We start from the raw sequence: 19,899 nt of genomic DNA, 5'->3' as shown, positions 1-19,899 counted from the left end.
TTTGTAAAGGAGCCGGGGAAAAATGGGAATATTTGTATCCAAGAGTTTGTGTGGAGCATCCCTGGGCTGAGACAGAGAGGCTGATCCAGGGATGTGATCCCTCAATCCTGCCCAGAACAAATTCGTGTCAATATAAATATAAATATAAATATAAATATAAATATAAATATAAATATAAATATAAATATATAAATATAAATAAAATATAAATAAAATATAAATATAAATATAAATATAAATATAAATATAAATATAAATATAAATATATAAATATAAATAAAATATAAATAAAATATAAATATAAATATAAATATAAATATAAATATAAATATTAAATATAAATATAAATATAAAAATATATAAAAATAAAAATAAAAATAAAAATAAATGTAAATAAAAATATAAATATAAATATAAATACATATCCCATGATATTCTCCCTCTGTTGGGATGAGGAACAACCTGGAAAATTCATCAGGGAGCTGCTCCAGCTGCCCAGAGAGGATCAGATGCTCTGCCCTGACATTGCTTTTTATGGCACCATCCCACACCATCCCATGGTATTTAAATGGGAGCCACGGCCTGGATGCAGCAGCAGCTCCTGGGCTGCTCAAATCTCTTCCACTTCTTTGTAAAGTCCAAAAATCTGCTGGGAAAAGGGTCAGGGAAATAGGGATGGAGGGCAGGGGTGGGAAGGAAAGGTTGAGATGGGATAATGGTTTGGGTTCATGGAATCTGGGAATGTTTTTTTTTGGGGTGGAAAAGGATTTCAGGACTCTCCTGTTGGGGCTTCCACTGGCCCAGGAGGCTCCAAGCCCACTCCAGCCTGGCCTGGAGCATTCCCAGGGATGTTTTTAGGCCGGGTCTCCTCACTATGGGATGTCCTTTCCCAGTGTGGCACACACACAGTGCCAGCAGCTCCAGGTCGCAGCTCCTGCAGGAATTTCTCCCAATTATTAACGCTGGGAAGGATGGAATCCAAAAATCCAGAGCCTTTCCTGGTTTATTTTATGTTCTGTCCCTGATGGGGGAGGTTTGGGAAGGATTCAACCTCACACCTAAAGCAGGGAATAAAATCAAGACCACGGGGATGAGCTGAGCTGCTCCTCCACAGTGGGAATCCAGACACGGGAATGTCAGAGGAGATTCCAGGCTGGGAAATCCTCCCTTCCCTGCTGTGCACCAAGCCCTGAGCACATCCAGCAAATCCTGGAAAACCCTTCCTGAGACATCCCCAAACCACTGAGCCTCGTGCTGGCACCCAAACCCAGCTGTTAGTGGCGTTGTCCTGGCTTTTCCCTGGCACTTCCCGATGTTCGTGCCTGAACGGAGCCACGAGACTCCAGCAAAGTCACACTCGGCCACTTCCACCCCACAGGGAAGAGCCTGGGAAAAAAGCAGCGAGGGAGGACGCACAAGACCAACAGCAACGCGGTTTCCATTTACTTTGAAGTTAAATCTGGGTTTTAAAAAGAGAGAAAAAAAAATTTAAAAAGGCTCGATTTTGATTTTTTTCTTTTTTTTTTCTTTCCCCCTTTTTATTCCCGGTATCGACTCGGCGCAATTTCGCAGCCCGTAATGGAAGGACACTGTGCTCAGGCAGAGCTTTAAAAAAAAAAAAATATATATATATCTACAGGGCTGGATCTGAAGAGGCTGGAACTGTGTAGGCACAGCAGCTCCTGTCTCACAAGGACTTTTAATGCATAGATTATACGCTGCATTTCTGAGAGCAGGGGGGGCCCAGCTCTGTGCCCGGCTCTGAGTGCCCTGAGCTCCAGCCTGGGAATCATGGAATCCCACCTTAAATCACCCCATTCCACCCCCTGCCACGGGCAGGACACTTCCCACTGCCCCAGGCTGCTCCAAGGCCCATCCCAGCTGGATTGGAAGTGTTTCCCAGCTTCTCTGGGCAACCTATGCCACCCTCATCCTCACAGGCAATATTTTGTTTAAGTCTCTCCTTATTTAGTTCAAAACCAACCCGATCACTATTGAGGTTCCCTCAGTGTGGTTGTCCTCCAGCAGAGAAGGGTTGGGTCACTTGTGGCTTCTCTGGACACCACCAATGCTCCAGCTGAGCTCTCCCTGTGGCCACTGAGCCCTCCCTGTGCCCACCAAGCTCTCTCTGTGGCCACCGAGCTCTTCCTGTGCCCACTGAGTCCTCCCTGTGCCCACCGAGCCCTCCCTGTGCCCATCGAGCTCTCCCTGTGCCCACTGATCTCTCCCCACCCCAGCCACACTCTCCCTGGTTTAATTTCCACGCAGGATCAGCTCAGCTCAAGCAGGGAAGCTCAACTCCGGATTGAGGCAAAGCTGCCCCCGGCTCCTGGAGGAATGAAGGAATCCTGGATTCCCCTGGGATTCATGGAGAAGGGGTTTCAAGTCCTGCCCAGGTTTTTTCTCCCTGTGTGGACAGAAACACGATCCCAAGGCGAGTGCCAGGGGTGCCAAACAGCCGTGCAGGGGCAGGGGTGCCAAGTTACCCCGAGGAATTCCTGACTCCAGTGTCTCCACAACCATCTCATGCACGTTATTGACAAATGCTCGCGGTGCAGAGCCCGGCACAAAGGCTCTGCAGAGCCCCTGCCATGCACAGGCACGGCCAAGCCCTCCAGGAACGGCCCTGCAGGGATCAGAAGAGTTCTCCAAAGCCTTTGGCCAAGCACCACCAACCCCTCCTGGCAGCAAAGGGACTGGGATCAACTGGGATCAACTGGGATCAACTGGGAGGGGAGCAGCAGCCAAAGAGCCCTTTGGAGATGGAGTCTGAACAACTCCACACAGAATTTCAGGGAAGCTCAAGGGAAGAACTCCAGGGAAGAATTTCAGGGACATGGGGAAAGAGCAGGGAAGCCTCACATGCAAAAATCTGGGATGTTTCACTCATCCATTCCACGCACTTGGAGCGAGGGAACAATTCCTGTCCCTGTGGGATGCACAGAGGAAAGCCCTGGGGCAGATGTGGGTGTTTATAACAAACCAGGGAATCAGCAAGGCTGGAAAAGAGCCTTAAAACCGAGTCCAAGCACCAACCCAGCACCACTAAGCCACAAAGTGCCACATCCATGCCTTTTCTGACTGATGGTGACTCCTGGGCAGACTGTGCCAGGGTTTGACAGCTCTTACCACAAAAAAAAAAGGATATTCCTAATATCCAATATTATCAATAATCCCAACACCGTCCTCCTCCCTGTGCTCCTCCACAGGGAATGAAGGGCCTGGCAGCCAAAACCACTCCCAAATCCCTCCCAGCACCCTCTGTAACCCAAGGCTTCCTTTTCTAAACTCAAACCCAAGAAAATAAAAAAAAAGACTCGGAAGGGAATTTGGTGGGAATGGTGGCAAAGTGAAGGTAAAGGAGCACACGGGGGTGTTAGAGCCCCTGCCATGAAAGCAGCTTGAGGAATAAGCTGCTGTTGTTCCCTGTCACTTTTTAGGGAAGGCTGCTGAGAGGGGATTACAGCCCAGGCAGATTAAGAGGAGCAGGTGAGGGGAGATACGCAGGGATAACGAAAAGAAAATACAAATTACTCTGCCCGTGCCTGTGGGGGGAGAGAGAGAGGGAACCTGTCGGTGAACTCCTCACAGGATGACAGGTTATCCTTGGAAAAAAACACCTAAATCACCCTGGTCCCTGCATTCCAAATCATGTTCCCACCTCAGCTCCCCGTAATTAAAGGATGGGGTTGGAGAGATGCTGCCACAGGAGATAAAAGGGCCCCAGGATTGCTGGTGCTGCTTCAGCCCAGCTGACAAATCTGGGGCTTGGAAATTGGAAATTCCTTCCCATCTCTCTGCTGGGAAGCCCTGGGGATGGCGGGGATGCTTGAGGAGTAGGAACATTCTGTCACCTCTCTGTCTTCTCACTCTCTCAATCCCAAATTCTCAACCCACTGCTTCTGTCAGGCCCCATTTTTAGTGGGAATGGGGTGCTGGAGCTTTGGCAGAGGGAAAAGTAATGCTAAAACCTTTAATTCTCCTTGTTTTCAAGCACCTCAAACACCCTCATTGGCAGCCTGTGAGCTGGACACACGTGGCTCTTCCCTAGGGAATTATTTTTGGGATGATATCTTGGCTAAGAAACCAAAAGGAAACGGACAAGACCTACAGCTGGTGATGGACAGGTTAAAAAAAAAAAAAAAAAAAAAAAAAAAAAAAAAAAAAAAGGAACAACAGAGGTGGGAAGCATCAGATGCCAAAGAAAACCACGGTGGATGAGGTGAGGGAAATTTGGAGAGGCACCAGGATGGCTCAGGAGCATGGAGGGCATTCCTGCCATTCCCCAGCTCGTGCCCACACATCCGTGGGGGCCCATCCACCCACCAGGAAGGGGGAAATCCAACCCAGCCCTTCCTCCTGGAGGGAAAAGGCGCAGGAATGGAGAGGCCAGGAGGAGGAAGTGGCGCTCAGGGGATTAGGTGGCCATGTGGCTGCTCCAAATCCTCATTAGGGGCTCGTTAAAGACATGAAAGCTGCTTTTCCTGCTTCCGGTCCTGCACCCCTGGAGCTGCTCCTGGCCAGCTCTGGCTCCCTTTTCCTGATCAGTTTTGGCTCCTTTTCCTGATCAGTTTTGGCTCCTTTTCCTGATCAGTTTTGGTTCCCTTTTCCTGATCAGTTTTGGCTCCTTTTCCTGATCAGTTTTGGCTCCCTTTTCCTGATCAGTTTTGGTTCCCTTTTCCTGATCAGTTGTGGCTCCTTTTCCTGATCAGTTTTGGCTCCCTTTTCCTGGCCAGCTCCGGTTCCCTTTTCCTGGCCAGCTCCAGGGACCATGGGAATGGGGGGTGGTGGGAAGGAGATGGAGTGAGGGATCCCTCTCCTGGTTGTGTTGCTGGCAGATGTTGGTGACAAGCAGCTCTGTTGGAATTCCACTGGTCTGAGCAGCTCCTGGATTGCACCTCTGGGATGTCCCACAGGTCTCACACCCAGCCCTGTGTGGTGGCACCTTGGTGGCAGCACCCTTTGTGTCACCCCTGCTAAAGCCAGGGTGACCAGGACAATCCCTGTGGTCAATTTTCCAAATTTGGGAGCAGGACAATGCCCCAAATCAAAGGGGTTGTACTATGCCAGGGTGATCAGGACATCCCAATGCCAAAGCTCTCCAATTTTGGGACAAGGACACTGCTCCAGTGGGGTGATTCAGTGCCAGGGTGACCAGGAAATTCCCATGACCAAAATCTCTCCAGTTTTGGGAGCAGGAATCTGCTCCAAGTCAAAGGTTTGGCCTCATGCCAGGGTGACCAAGACATCTCCATGGCCAAAACCTCTCCAATTTTGGGACAAGGACACTGCTCCAGTGGTGTCATCCTGTACCAGGACAAATCACCAAAATCTCTCCAGTTTTGGGAGCAGGAATCTGCTCCAAGTCAAAGGTTTGGCCCCATACCAGGGTGAGCAGGACATTCCCATGGCCAAAATTTCTCCAATTTTGGGAACAGGAACATGCTCCAAAGGAAAGGCACCGATTCAAGCTGACCATGACATTCCCGTGGCCAGAACCTCTCTGGATTTGTGAGCAGGACAATGCTCCAAGGGAATGGCACCAAGCCAAGGTGACCAGGCCACCCCCTTGCTGTGAGAGGGTCAGACAGAGTCAGTTAAACTGAGACCTGAAAGTCCCTAAATCCCGTGGATTTCCAAAGCACCTGGCTCCTCTAAGCTGCTTCCTTCCTTCAATACAGACACACAATATGGAACCTTAATCATCCATCCCCAATCCCTGACTGGGAAGAACTGGGAGAGTGAAGTGCAAACCAGCTGGATTTGTCCCTTTCTGCCCCAAATCTGCTGCTCTGGTGTGAGATTCCACAGGCAGCTCCCAAAGAGGAGCCCATCCCTCCTGCCCAGCTCCTCGCCCAACCCATCCCCTAAAAAATGCAATATTCTCACTGGAGCTTTGCTCTTCCAGGGAAAGAAATGAGTCATTCCCAGCCCCAAAGGGTTCTTGGGGCTCAAAAAGCCAAATTGTGAACAACCCCACGAGCCCAGAAGCAGAAGGACTGAAACAATAACCCTCCACCCCCTCCCCACTGAATCTACTACTGCTTTTTTTCAACATGGTTTAACAAATTCCCCAAGATTTGCCTGGAAACTCCAATCCCTGGACAACTGAATGGAGATTTTACTGCCCATGTGCCTCTGATTACAATATATTACCACTAATGATAATTGTCTGGATTATATTTATCTGTTTCTTTGGCTAATAAACTCTAAAAGACCACCAGTGAAGATGTAATAAAGTGCAGCTGTTGGAGGGAAAAAAAAAATTAAAAAGCCTATTTTTTTTTTTTTCTAGGTCAGAGCAAAGTTGGGAGAGGCTCGAGAGAGCTGCCTCGACAAGGGGAAGAAAAACCTAACTGGAAATAAGAAGAGCTCCTCAAGGCAGCTTTCATTAATCTGGAACTTTTCTGCCAGAACCAGCACTGGGCTTTATCTGCCAGTGGGACAAGGGGAGGGAGGTGCAAGCTCTGCATTTCTCTCCTGCATCTCATTAGCCTCAAAATGGACCCTTGGGCTCCTCAGAAATGTTCCTGGCCAGGGATGCACCTACAAAGGGAAGAAGGAGGGAAGGGAAGGAGAATTTTTGTTCTCAGAGTGGGGGTGAAGCTTCCCCAGCATGGAACATAAGCTGGTTAAAGGCACACAGGGTGAAGCTTTGCAGGTGCCAAAGGGCAGGAAAAGGGAAAAAAAAAAAAACAAAAAAAACCAAACCAACAAATCTCTCATCTTCTAGGCCAATGGAAATTAAGGAAGCTGGAGAGAAAAGCTGGGAAGCAGCCAGGAATAAACACCCTGGTGCTGAACTGAGGACTGGGCAGATAATGGAGTGTCCAGAGTCAGGGAAACATGGAATGGGTGGGGTGGGATCTGAAGGATCATCCACATCCACATCCACCCCCTTCCACACCTCCCACTGGCCCAGGGTGCTCCAAACTCGCCTTGGACACTTCCAGAATTGGGGAATCCATCCCAGCCCCTCCCCAGCCTCACAGGGAACAATTCCTTCCCAAAATCCCACTCAGCCCTGCCCTCTGGCAGTGGGAAGCCATTCCCTCTGTCCTGTCCTTCCATCCCTTGTCCCAAGTCCCTCTCCAGGGAATTCTGGAATGGTTTGGGTTGGAAGGGACCTCAAAAGTCACCCAGAGCCACCCCTGGATGGGCAGGGACACCTCCCACTGTCCCAGGGGGCTCCAACGTGGCCTGGGACATCTCCAGGGATCCAGGGGCAGCCACAGCTCCTCTGGGAATTCCATCCCAGCCAGGAATTCCTTCCCAAAATCCCATTGAAATCTCCACTTTTCCACTGGGAAGCCACTCCCTGTGTCCTGTCCCTCTCCAGCTCTCCTGGAGCCTCTTTAGGACTCTGAGGTTTCCCTGGAGCCTTTTCCTCCCTCACTCCCTGCTCTCCCAAAATTGGGAGAGGTTTGGCCATGGGAATGTCCTGGTCACCCTGGCCATGGGAATGTCATTGTCACCTCCCTTTGCCTCGGAGCAGGTTCCTGTTCCCAAAATTCCAGCCCTCAGGGCATCCCCCCTGGGCACACGGAAATGGTTTCATTGTCCTGAATTCACCACCCCAGGATTCCAAACCCAAGGCAGGTTTGCAGGGAAAGGGATTGTCTTTCATTTCACCAACTAACACAAGCTGAGGGGGAAAAAAAAAAAGAAAAAAAAAAAAATCAACCCAGAATATCTCAGAAACACAAGTTCTTCCAATTTTAACAGAATGCTGGAAGAAAAAGTTAATGTATCTTTCATGAGGACAATCTAGATAATAAGCAACACAATTCCACAGCAAAAGGCTGGGATTTTTTTTTTCTTTTTCTTTCTCTCTTTTTCTTTTTTTTTCCCTTAAATAAGCAGGAATTTCTGGTTGTGGAGAGGGGACCAAGGTAAAACTTGAGTCACTAAACATCCCCCAGACAGGAACATGCTGTAACCTCAGGTGTTAAGTGATCCATGAGATTTTACTTTCAGATTTGGGCAGAAACAACAACTTCAGGGGAAAAAAAAAAAAAAAAAAAAAAAGACAAAAAAACCCTAAACCACGACAACCCCTCTGTGTGTCAAACCTAAACTGAAATTGTTATTCAGCAATTTGCAACACTTACTGTCATATTAAAGTAATTTCATTTTATTTTTGCTCGCTGGCTCTGCTCCTGTAACAAAACAGCAAATCTTGGGATTTAAGGAGATATTTGGGAGAGAACTGAATTTATCCTGCAAGGTTTGGGGGCACAGCCTGTGACCCTGGAAAAGGTGGAAATTTTGCAGGCCAGACGTGACAAAACTGTGAGATTTGGGTGTTTTCAGCTCATTTCCAACCTCTCTGGCTACAAAGGCTCTGCAAACTCTCCTCCTTCTTTACATGGAAATATTATTTATAAACATGCAGGAATTTTCACTTCCTTCTTTTTTATTTAGGAAAATTTCCAAATGAAAGAAACTTTTGCTCAACCAGCCAATTTCTGACCCCCTTGGATGATCTCAAGCTGGTTTTGTTCCTTTGCTGGAGCGAAGAGTTGGTAAAAACCAACACATAAACAGAGAGAAAATTGAATTATTCATCTTCTGGGCGTCCCTTCCAGCCTAGGATACTCCACGATTTTATATCTCAGGATTTCTTTAAGCTACAGTGGATCCAAGTGGCCAAACAGGTTAAAATTATTATTAATTAAGGTACCAAATTATTATTAAGGTACAAATTATTTTTCACTAAGGTACCAAAAGCAGTGTGGCAAACAGGACCAGGGCAGGATTGTCCCTCTGATTTCCAGCCTCTCTCCAGGATCCATCCCTAAACTCAGGATGAGGACAATCCCCAGGAGATGATGGTTGGTACTCACTTTTTCAAAGGCTCTATCACTGTCTTTTGGATCTGATTCACCTGTGGAAAGCAACAAAAAAAAAAAAAAAAAAAAAAAAGGGAGGATGGCACGTCAGGATTGCAGGAAAATCCCATTTGCACAAGGATGGGTTTGCACAGAGCCCACCACGGGGTGGGGAGGGATCCTGAGCACAACCACGATGTCCTTTAACCAAAAGAGGGAATTTCTCCCATGGGAGCTGAAATCCCAGCCAGAGGGATGAGATTAGAGGAGCTCGTGTGGGAAAAGTCTTGGGGATGATGATAAAGAGGGAAAGAGGTGAGAGACAAGGGATGGAGGGACAGCACACAGGGAATGGCTTCAAACTGACAAAGAGCAGGAATGGGTGGGATTTTGGGAAGGAATTCCTGGCTGGGATGGAATTCCCAGAGGAGCTGTGGCTGCCCCTGGATCCCTGGAAGTGTCCAAGGCCAGGCTGGAGCCCCCTGGGACAGTGGGAGGTGTCCCTGCCATGGCAGGGGTGGCTCTGAGTGACTTTTGAGGTCCCTTCCAACCCAAACCATTCCAGAATTCCCTGGAGAGGGACTTGGGACAAGGGATGGAGGAACAGGACAGAGGGAATGGCTTCCCACTGCCAGAGGGCAGGGCTGGGTGGGATTTTGGGAAGGAATTGTTCCCTGTGAGGCTGGGGAGGGGCTGGGATGGATTTCCCCGAGGATGCCCCAGTCCTGGAAGTGCCCAAGGCGAGTTTGGAGCACCCTGGGCCAGTGGGAGGTGTCCCTGCCCAGGGGATGGGATCAAATCCCTCCCAAGCCCAACCATTCCATGATCCCCTGACACTCCCAGCACTCCCAGTTCCCATTTTCTCCTTCACCTTCTCCTGGTTGAAGGAGTCCATCCTCTTCATGGCCGTGTCAAAGGCTGTGACCATCTCGAGGAACGAGGGCTCCTGCTCACACAGGGGGTTGGACAGCAGGTCTGAGGAGATCTTCACAGCAGATTTGGACATGGCTGGTGGGAAAGGAACCAGACAGGGTCACATTTCCTGTAAAGGGTTAACTGCACCACTTAATTAATGCTTTGTCTTCATTTTCTTCTGTCTTCACCCAGTCAGGATTAAAAACGCCATGGAGATGAATTTTCTCGTGTTTGGGTTTGGTTTTTATTCAATCTTATCTAAAGTACAGAGAGTTCTGCAGCACTTTTACCAAGTGAGCAAAATGGAGCTGGATGGAGCTGGTTACAAGGACTTTTAAACCTAAACAGTCCAATTAGAGAATTAACACCGATATTATTGATACTTTTGACCCAATAACCAAACTCCTGTGACCCCCCGTGCAGCACTGACTGTCCAACCAAAAACTGCCTGAAATCCTGGAGAAGGAGGGAGATGAGCACAGAAAGAGACACCACCCAAAATCCTCCATCTTGTCCCACACCTGTTATTATATTATAAAAACCCCAAATCCCAAACCCTTCACCGTGTGCAATCACACACTTCTGTTTAACCACACACCCGTGATTTTAACTCCACCACTCAAATTTTGGAGCCTTCTCCAAGGAATTGAGTCCAAAGCTGTGTTCTCCTGGGGGTCAGTGTCAGAAAGCACAGAAAGCTCAAAACTGCCAGGCTTTTGGGTTCCAACAATTTCCCACTGCCAGGCATCTCCACAAGGCAAAAATCAGGGAGCTGAGCCAGCCAGGAGGGGCTCAGCACAAACTTGCTGGAGAAACTTGCTGGTGGCTGAGAGAAAAATCAAGGAAAAGGCACCAATTCATTCATGTAAACACCCAGAGAAGTGTTTTTATATAAGTTAAGTCTGAACCACTCCAATGTGAGGCTTGTGATGCTGCCAGAAATAATCCCAGACTAACAAAAGCACTGTTCTCTTAAAAAAAAAAAAATAAAATAGAGATGGGGGTTTTTATACATCTTCTCTCGACAGACTATTAAGTGTCACTCTCAGCCTCACTACAGCTCTTCCACGATGAGAAAAATCACAGTCCATTAAGTCTTTCAAATGGCTTTACAAAAAAACCATGTATTTGAAGTGGGTTTAGTGGGAAAGGACCAGACTGACAGGGCTGGGAGATGAGGTTTCTCTTTCCCTTTCCAAACACAAAGAGCAGGGACACAAGTTAAGCGTTTTCCCCCTCAATAAACCTGAATTTTGTGCCTGTGGAGAAGGAGCTAGGGGAGATATGAAGTCCCTGCAGGCCCTGGGAGTGTCACCAAGAAATCCAGAAGCACCAGGTCATGCTCTGACTGAGCATTCTGCTGGTTTTCCATCAGCCACATCCCTCTTTATCCAAACATTTGGTCTGCAAAGGGAAAATTCAATGACAGAACCACTACACAAACCAGCAAAAAATTAGGGAAGGTACAGAATGGAAAAAAAGACTAATAAAAAGGAAAGCATAAATATAAACAGGGATACAATAGACTAAAAAAGAAAAAGAAGCTAGAAGGACTTAAAAAAAAAAGTTCCTTTTCCTCAGTGCTGGAAGTTATTCCAGTTGGAGATCACAAAGCCAGATGCTTGAGCCGTGCTATGGAGGAGCTTTGGAAAGACTCCCTCAGATATTAAAAGTTCAAATCATCCGAATAATGGGGCTTAAGATCATAAATCAAGGGGTTAAACATTCTGATTGAAAGGTTACACACAATTATAACAGAGAGAGCTCAGAAGCAGCAGAGCTGGGGAGCTCAATGCAGAACGAGCCTCTCACTCTGGAATAACAAAGCTCCCGTATCCATCTATTATCCAAACATGAAGGCTTTAGGCATTTAAACCTTTAAACAGATGGGATATAATCCATATGTGTGACCACATCTGAGCAGGGATTTGTGCCAGAATGGGATGGAGTTAAGAATGGCAGAACTCCTTCAGCTGGAAAAAAAAAAAATAATAAAAAAAATGAAGTTTTCCTTCACAGGGAAGGATTGGAAGGGAACTGGAGGGAGGGAGTGGCAGGGTCATGCTGGGAGGTCGGGAACTGGGGGAGGTTTGGGCAGGTCCAGGGGGAATTTGGGTCAGGAATTTCCTCTGCATCACTGACATCACCTGTAGAGAGCTGAAAAAGTGGGGTCTGAAAGTCCCAGGGCAGAGAGGAGAGGAGAGGAGAGAGAAGGAGAAAAGGAGAAGGAGAAGGAGAAGGAGAAGGAGAAGGAGAAGGAGAAGGAGAAGGAGAAGGAGAAGGAGAAGGAGAAGGAGAAGGAGAAGGAGAAGGAGAAGGAGAAGGAGAAGGAGAAGGAGAAGGAGAAGGAGAAGGAGGAGGAGAAGGGATCACCAGTCCCTCAGGGTGGCCTTCAGGAGGGTCTGCACTGCTCTTCTGCTCATTAAACATGTGAGATGTAGCTCCAATTAAAGGAATTTCAGATTTTAGAGTCCAGAGCAGCCAGAGAACAAACCTGAGCCATGGGGATCCCGTGAGTTCCCTGCACCAAAGGAGAGATTTCACCTCCAGTTAAAAATATCCTCCTGCTCCTTAAGATTCTGTTTTCTTTGGAAAGAGGGTGGGGAAGGGGGTGAGAGATCTCCAGCCATGGGCCAGGGAGTGCTGCTAACACCCCATTCCCTGTTTGCTGGCAGGGCAGTGGAAAGGCCTCACTGGGATATTTCCCTGCACAGGAATCACTCTTGTTCTGAGCTGAGCTTTTTGGGAAGAAGGTGGAGACTCGAGCCACCAGTCCCACTTTGCCAGGGAGTGTTTGCAGGCAGTGAAGAACCAACCCCCTGAGCCTGGAGGAAGGAGACAGGAGGACAAAATGCTGCCACCCTTGCTGGATTTGGGGGGGGGGCTGGATGTTGGGAATGGGCACTGCCAGGTGAGGAGAGGCATCCTCAGGGATTGATGTGATCCACCTCCTTTTCCTCCAGCAGGCTGTGAGCAGCACCTCTCCCTCCACTCATCATTTCAAGCCTTAAAATGAGAAATCAGATCTTCCTGGCTCTGGCCAAGGCTCATTTGTGACTCTGCCATGTAACAGAACGGAAAAAGAAAGTCCTCCCACAGCTCCTCTGGGACTTGAAATGCTCCATATAAACAACGCCCACTGCAAGGGAGGGGAGGGGAATCCTTAACAAGGAAAAACTTACCAAGGATCCCTGACAATGACCAGAGTCCTCAGAAAGGGCACTTTTCACCCTGGAAAAGAGCCCTGGGTGTCTGGTGCTTTTCCCACCCCTCTCCCCGTGCTGGGAAAGGTGGGAGAGCAGGGGAAGAGCCTGGAGGTGTGTTTGTGTCAGGCAATATCCACACACACACACACAGGTGAGAGGCTGGATCATGGAAAGCCCCAAATTTGCCTCCTTCCCACTGCCCTGCCCTGCTGTGACCCCAATCCCATGGGATGAGAGCTGGCCCAGTGCAGCCCACACCTGTTTGTGCTGCTGCCTCTGCCTTGGCTCTGGAGCTGTGGGGGCCAAGCAGGGAATGCTCCAAAACTGGGAAAAAACCATCTGGGTTTGGAACAGCTCTTTGCTGCAGGTTCCTGCCCTGCTCTGCTCAACAAATCCAGCTGCCCTGTGCTGGATCCCTCTCTGGGCACAGCAGATTCCGGGATGTGAGGGGAGCTGGGACACGGGGCAGGACACCTGCAAGGACAGATGTCACCCCAAACGTGTTTATTGCTTCCTCCATCGCCCACTGCCACGAGGGGAAGCCAAAAGAAGCAGCCACCGAGGGAATGAGGAGGAGAAGAGCTGCCAGGTCAGCATTTCCCACGGGAAAACACAGCCAGCTGTGCCCAGCTGTGCCCAGCTGTGCCCTGCAGACCCCCCCCCATGCCACCTTGCTGGGGCTCCAGAGAGGGAGGTGAAAGGACTGAAGGAGGTGAAAAAGCACTGCTGGCACAATGGGCTCAGCTGGAGCTGCTGGATAACCTGAGACCTGGAATAATGACTCCTGGTTTTTTGTTGGTTTTTTTTTTTCAGTGGCAGAAACTGAGGCAAAGAAAAGAAAGGGACTTGTCCAAGGCCACAGAGCTCAGGAGACAGGGACTGAGCCCACAGCACTGTCTGTGTTCCCTGGGCTGAGCTGCTGCTCGCAGCCCTCTCGCAGATGGCCTTGTAACTAAGCAAACTGAGTGGGACTGAGCTCTGGATTTGTTTTCCAGACTTGTCACACATTACTCATGTGATCTCGAGAAAAGTCACTTCATCTCTCTGTGGCCAAGTTCACAGTCGATGTATCCTCCAGTCACTTACCCAAATCTGCATCTGTGCTTTTCTTCATATCCTTCTGAAGTTTTTTGGTCTGATCTTCCAATCTGAAAGATGGGAAGAGAAAGAAGGCAAAGTTGGAAATCTTGGAAAGAAAGAAACCCAAGTGTATCATACGTGCAACAAATCATTTACGGGCTGAATATGCTGGCTTCTGGTGGGAGTTAAAAATATCCAGGCAAGGCTTGATGAAGTTCAGTGCAGCTCAACCCTTTTGGGTTGTTTTCAGATGGTTTTTAACCTTTTCAAGTTGGTGATCTCTTATTCATAGTTCGCATATTTCCTGAAACTTCTCACACTTAGCACAAATGGTAAAGCCAAATGCTTCCACATGATCCCTGTGAGCTCCTGTGACAAAGTGGCAAAGCCACTCCTGGTCCTCTGAGGTGTTGGGCTCTTTGGGGACCCCGCAGTTTTCTGGTAATTTTACACTTTTTTTTTTTTTTTTTTTTTTTAAGCTGCCAGAATCTGCAACCCCACTGCAAACACTTCTGAGGACACCTTTGAACACCCAGAGAAACCCTGAAGATCTGGAAATTACAGGGCAGCGAGGGATTTGCTCACTGGGAAGAGCATCCCTGGCTAAAATTCCCTGGGAAGATGCAATGAGAGGAGGGAAGCATGTGGCTGGTCCTGTCTGACCTGTGTGGTTGATACTCACTGCTGCAGCTTCCCATATTCCCTCTCGAAGTCTCTCTCCACCTGTGGAAAGAAGAGATGGAAATCAGTTCCAGGGGACTGCAGGGCAGCCTGGAGTGTGCAGGGAAAGCTGTCCTGGGAAATGCCAGGCTGAGCCCAGCACGAGCTGCAGCTTTAATGGGAGTTATGCCTCAAAAGAAAAGGAAGTTTTGGGGTTTTTGAGCTCCAGACTCTGTCAGCTTGAGCCAAGGACACGGGCTGGGAGCTGATGGAATAAATGGGAATGCTGTAAGAGCAGGGAGGTCACAACCTAGCATGAGCCTGTGTTCCCTCCCAAAAACAGAGGGGAGCTGCTTCTCCCCCAGCCCCGCTGAGGACCCTCAGGTGGGTCTGGCTGCTTCCTCCTTCCTCATCCTCAACAGGACGGTGAAATTCCCCCCAGACCACCAGTGAGCCTTCCCCTCTTGGCATTATTCACCCCCTCCACACACTCCTTACCCCCACAACAGCTCCATGCCGTGAAATTCTCGGGCTGGAGCACAACCCCAGTGGCCTGTGACACCTCCAGGAGGGAGGGGAACCCTGTGCTCCGAGCTCAGAGCTCCAGCCCAGCCTTCTCCCGATGCTACCTCAGTGCCTGCTCCCTCCTACTTGCTAGCTGGCAGCAAACCTCCAGCGATAGGAGATATTTTAAGGAACTTTCTTTCCATGCTGACTGTTTTAACACACTTAAAACATTCATTCCACACCTCGTCAACCAGAGAAGCAAACGGATTTCAATTGACCAGCCAAGAGTAAATCCGTGCGCGTTTGTTGTCATGGGATCAGCGCTGGGTTCAGTTGTGTTGTCAAGCTCCCGTGCTATTAAGGAAATGCAGAGTGGTGGGAGCAGCCAGGACTAGAAGGATCCAAAGGTTTGTTCCAATTCTTCCTGCTGGCCCCGGGATTTCAATCCCAGGCTCCATGCGGCACCACAACGTTTAATGGGGACGTTTGCTTTTCAAGCGGAATTGCTGTTAAAAGCTGAAGATGGAGATAAAAATCTCCTTTTTGAAAACATCTTTTTTTGGGTTGCACTTGAACTCCAGCAGTCCACGCAGTGACCAGCCACATTCCAGCCCCATCCCAGCACCCAGCTGTCCCCACCATCCGCTCCCACCATCCGGGGGATGCGAGTTGGGCTCTCTCTCTCCTCCCTCCCCCCCGCGCCGCTCCAAAAAAACCCTCCCCTTGGAGCTCCAGCTCCCTTTTCGTGCTGCTAAAATTGGGTGCTGGAGAGAACAGCCAGGGAGCAGTGTGGGGGCAGCTCACACGACTTGTGCCTGGCGTTCGGGGAGCCGCAGAAATCCGAAATCCGCGGCAGCTGGCGCCCCGCAGGTCAGGTAACCAGCACGGAGCAAAGCTCAGCCTCCATCCCCGTGCCTGTTCCGGCTGCTAAAATATCCAGGGACTATTGCACTCTATTTATAGGCCTTAGGTGTGAATTGTTTTGGTTGCAAACCGCACAGGGTCGGGCACGAATCAAAAATATCCCCCCCCTTTGAAAGGCTGGGGGTGTCGTTCCCTTCTCGTTCCCTCTCCGTGTTTAGGAGGATCTGCTCAGCAACCAATTCCTCCAAAAGCTGGAGGGTTTGGCTGAGGAATACCTGAAAATATTCAGGGTTTCTGTCCCTTTTTTGTCGTCAGATTTGCCTGTTTCTGTGCAATAATCAAAAGGCATCGTTGTTTAAAGGACATGGAGCAGCTTCCAAGGCCTAAAGGGGCTCCAGGAGAGCTGGAAAAGGGACTGGAAAGGACGGATGGACAGGACACAAGGGAATGGCTTCCAATGCCAAAGGGATGGGATTTTGGGAAGGAATTCCTCCCTGTGAGGGTGGGGAGGGGCTGGGATGGAATTCCCAGAGGAGCTGTGGCTGCCCCTGGATCCCTGGAAGTGCCCAAGGCCAGGTTGGAGCACCCTGGGATGGTGAAAGGTGTCCCTGCCCATGGGACAAAATGAATTTAAAGTTCCCTTCCCACCCAAACCATTTCGGGATTTTAGGATTCATTCCATAAAAAAAGCAAAACCTCCCCACCCTGAGACCCTCTGGGTGCTGTGAACCCCAAAAAACCTCCTGAGCTCCCCCAAAACCCCCACCCCAGTACCAGAGCAGGATCCACACGGGATCGAGGTGACTCCACACAGAGACACTTCAGCTGCCCGGCCTGACTCACATCCCCAGCCCCATCTCCCAGACAGCTGCCCAAGGATTGCTCTTATTTTTCACGCCCACAGGCAGCAACTGGCTCCCAGTCCCCACAGTCTGTGAGCTCTTGGAGCCTCCCAGCCATGGCTGGAGCCTGGATATCCCATAAAAACAGCTCAGAGGAGCCCTGGAGAAGGGAAAAGCTACTCTCACGTGCTCCCACCCAGCAGAGTCACAGGCAGAGCCCTGCAAGGAGGACAAGCTGGGAACATTTTGCAGAGCACACAGTAATTCCCACTCCCAGTAGCTATCCATGGTCACACACAGAGGCTGTGGAGAGGATTAGCACGTTAAGAGTAACGAGAACAAGAAGTACAGGCAAGAAAATTACAATATCCTGAAGGGAAGTTTCCGTATTATTAAAATAATCCCACTGCTCCGCAGCCTCTTTCTGAAAACTCCAAATCAAACCAAGATTTCTGTATTGAACCTTTTTTTTTTTTTTTTTTTTTTTTAAATTCTTCCAGGCACAGGGGCTGGGTAATGCAAAAATCGCTCGTCTCGGGGTTTTTATTTAAATCTACATCAAGAGCGACGAGCTCTCGAAAGCTTTGAAATAAAACAACGTTCTCTCCTTCACCCAGTTCCTTTTTTTTTCTTTTTTTTTTTTTTTTTTTTTTTTTGTTTGCAAACACTGGGGCCTCCCTCCCACCCGTGATCAGATCCCTCCTGCTTGAAGGGCAGGATCATCATCACCACCCCGGTTATGAGGCAATGGAGCAAGACCAAAGCCAACACTACAAAGAGATGGAAATGAGGGACTGTGAGGAACCTTCCTACCCCCCTGGGGTTCATGTTTTTTCCTGGAGGAGGAAGATGAGCTGATTTCTGCATCTTCCAGTGGTCTCAGCCTCTTTGTGGATCTTGGGAAAAAGAGGGAAGTGTGTGTTTCCTTCTCCCTCTTCTCTAAAAAAAAAGAAACCCCATAAAATTAGGCCACGAGTTCTGTTCTAAGATGGAATTTCTGCTGAGCTTTTGCCATCCCATCAAGAATTCCAAGGTAAGTCCCATGGGTGAATAGTCTGAGCCAGAGCTGTAGAGTGCAGGTGGATCTGGGATGTCACAGACTCCACCCAGCAGGATCCATCCACATCCCCATCCTGCAAAGAAAGATTCCCAAAAAAGTGGCAAAGGGAAAAAGGAGGCACCTCCCAACTGCAGAGACCAGAAAGGATTGAAGGAGGAGAGTGAAAATGAGCAAAATGATTTAACTGGCATCACTTGAATTCACCCCACCATCCCCATGACATTTACTCCACTGTTTTGGGATTTCCAGCTCGCTGCTGGAGCCCAGTGGAAAGGTGCAGTGGAATCCTGCTGCTCCTCCATCCCACATCCCTGGGGAAGGCAGAGCTGCTGGGATGAGTCAAGGAAGGGAGGTTTGGCAGCTCAGGTCTCCACTCCCTGCCAAGCTGACTCAGGCCAGCGAGGAGGAGGAGGAGGGCGAGTGGTCTGAGTCAGCCCAGGCCAGAGCAGGGCTCAGGGAAACAGGGAGGGAGACACTGGGATCAAACTGGGATCAAACCGGGATCAAACTGGGATCAAACTGGGATCAAACTGGGATCAAACCGGGATCAAATCGGGATCAAACCGGGATCAAACCTCGCTCTCCCCATCCCGAGCGCCCTGCAGCGATGGCAGGGCTGGCTCTGCTCCCTTCCTCCCTGCCTGCCTGGATCATCCCAGCCCCAGTGAAGGGCAGGGAACAACCTCGGGGGGACACAGGTGAACTTCAGCTGGAGCTGCGGGAGAGCTGGGGAGACGAGACAGCTCCGATGGCAGCGCAGCCTCTGCTGGGAGCGGAGCTGTCCCGAGGGAGGCAGGGAGGGAGGGAAGGAGGGAGGGAGGGAAGAACATCTCTGCCATAAGAGGCTTCGTGGCTGAGCAATAAACATGGAGAGATATAATTCTAACAGGTTTAACTCCTATCACTGGGCATTAGTTTAATTGGGCTGTGGGCCCGTGGCCCTACTGACAGCAGGTCCTCTCTGAGCATTAGATCCTCCCACCCAGCTCCCAGAGCACGGTGACAGCTGCTCTTTTCAGGGAAGAGGAGGGGAGAGATTATGCTGTCTGGAATTGGATTTGCCCAGGTTAAGGTGGAAACAAAGCACAGCCATGTCTGGGGAGGGGGAGATCACCTCAGTTCACCAGCTGATATTTTCTACCAGGGTTTTCCTGCTCCCTCAAGAGCTAAACTGTGGCTGACACCGTGCCCTTCTCCAAAGGATCACAAGCGAGTGGGCACAGGGAGTCATGACTAATTCCTCGGCAGCCCAGGCAAATTGCTTTTCAGGACTACTCCTGGCCTAGATCTGACATCAGCCCCAGCACTGAGACAACAAAAAAGCCTCTCTGGCTCGCTGAGCCTCTCGGCAAAGCCACCCCCCTCTCCTGACTCCAGTCCCAGCCTCATGGAGAGCCAAAGGAGTTACATCCTAACAAATGCTGCTTTTTTTTTTTTTTTTTTTTTTTTTTTTTTTTTTTTTAATCCTTCCCCCTCACCATCCTCTTTTGTGGTCCGGTCTCTGCGAGTGGGAGATCCTTTACCCACAACCACTTCCCCTCTGATGGGCTTGGGATGCAGCCCTGGAGATGCCACACCTTCCCACTTCCTGCAGCGGGCTCCAGAGCCCAACATCTGGAATATCCCAGCCCTTGGCTGCTGCTGCTGCTGCTGCTGCTGTTCCCCAACGCCTGCACAGATGGAGTGCCTCAGCCTGCAACTGGGAGGTAAATTTGGGGGCCTGCAGCTCAAAGCAACACCATCCCTTCCACACCACGGCATGGAATGCCTGATCCCAGGGGATATCCGTGGTTTCCTGCTGTTTGTTCTGCTTTGAAGAGCTGCACTCTGCACTTGGCGTGAAGTTCCAAGGTTTTGGGCTTCCTGTTTTCTCTTTTCCTTATATCTGGTGCCTGGAGAGCACCAGCACCATCATCATCATCATCATTATCATC

General features: G+C 49.5%; 1 protein-coding gene across 3 annotated transcripts in view; it reads right to left on the bottom strand.

The window, feature by feature from the left end:
- The window catches only part of BIN3 (bridging integrator 3), a 42,740-nt gene that overhangs the window by 10,210 nt on the left and 12,631 nt on the right, over nt 1–19,899 (bottom strand). For all 3 annotated transcript variants that reach the window (XM_088179847.1, XM_088179849.1, XM_088179848.1), the window contains 4 exons: nt 14,715–14,755; nt 14,039–14,100; nt 9,703–9,839; nt 8,847–8,887 (listed from right to left, as the gene is read on the bottom strand). In XM_088179847.1, coding sequence (XP_088035973.1) covers nt 8,847–8,887; nt 9,703–9,839; nt 14,039–14,100; nt 14,715–14,755 — 281 coding nt within the window. The remainder of the gene's footprint in view (nt 1–8,846; nt 8,888–9,702; nt 9,840–14,038; nt 14,101–14,714; nt 14,756–19,899) is intronic.

The sequence above is a fragment of the Sturnus vulgaris genome, chromosome 28 (assembly GCF_052056855.1).
Source record: "Sturnus vulgaris isolate bStuVul1 chromosome 28, bStuVul1.hap1, whole genome shotgun sequence".
NCBI lineage: Eukaryota > Metazoa > Chordata > Aves > Passeriformes > Sturnidae > Sturnus > Sturnus vulgaris.
The sequence above is the reverse complement of the archived record's forward strand: the minus strand, read 5'-3'. Positions and strand labels throughout refer to the sequence as shown.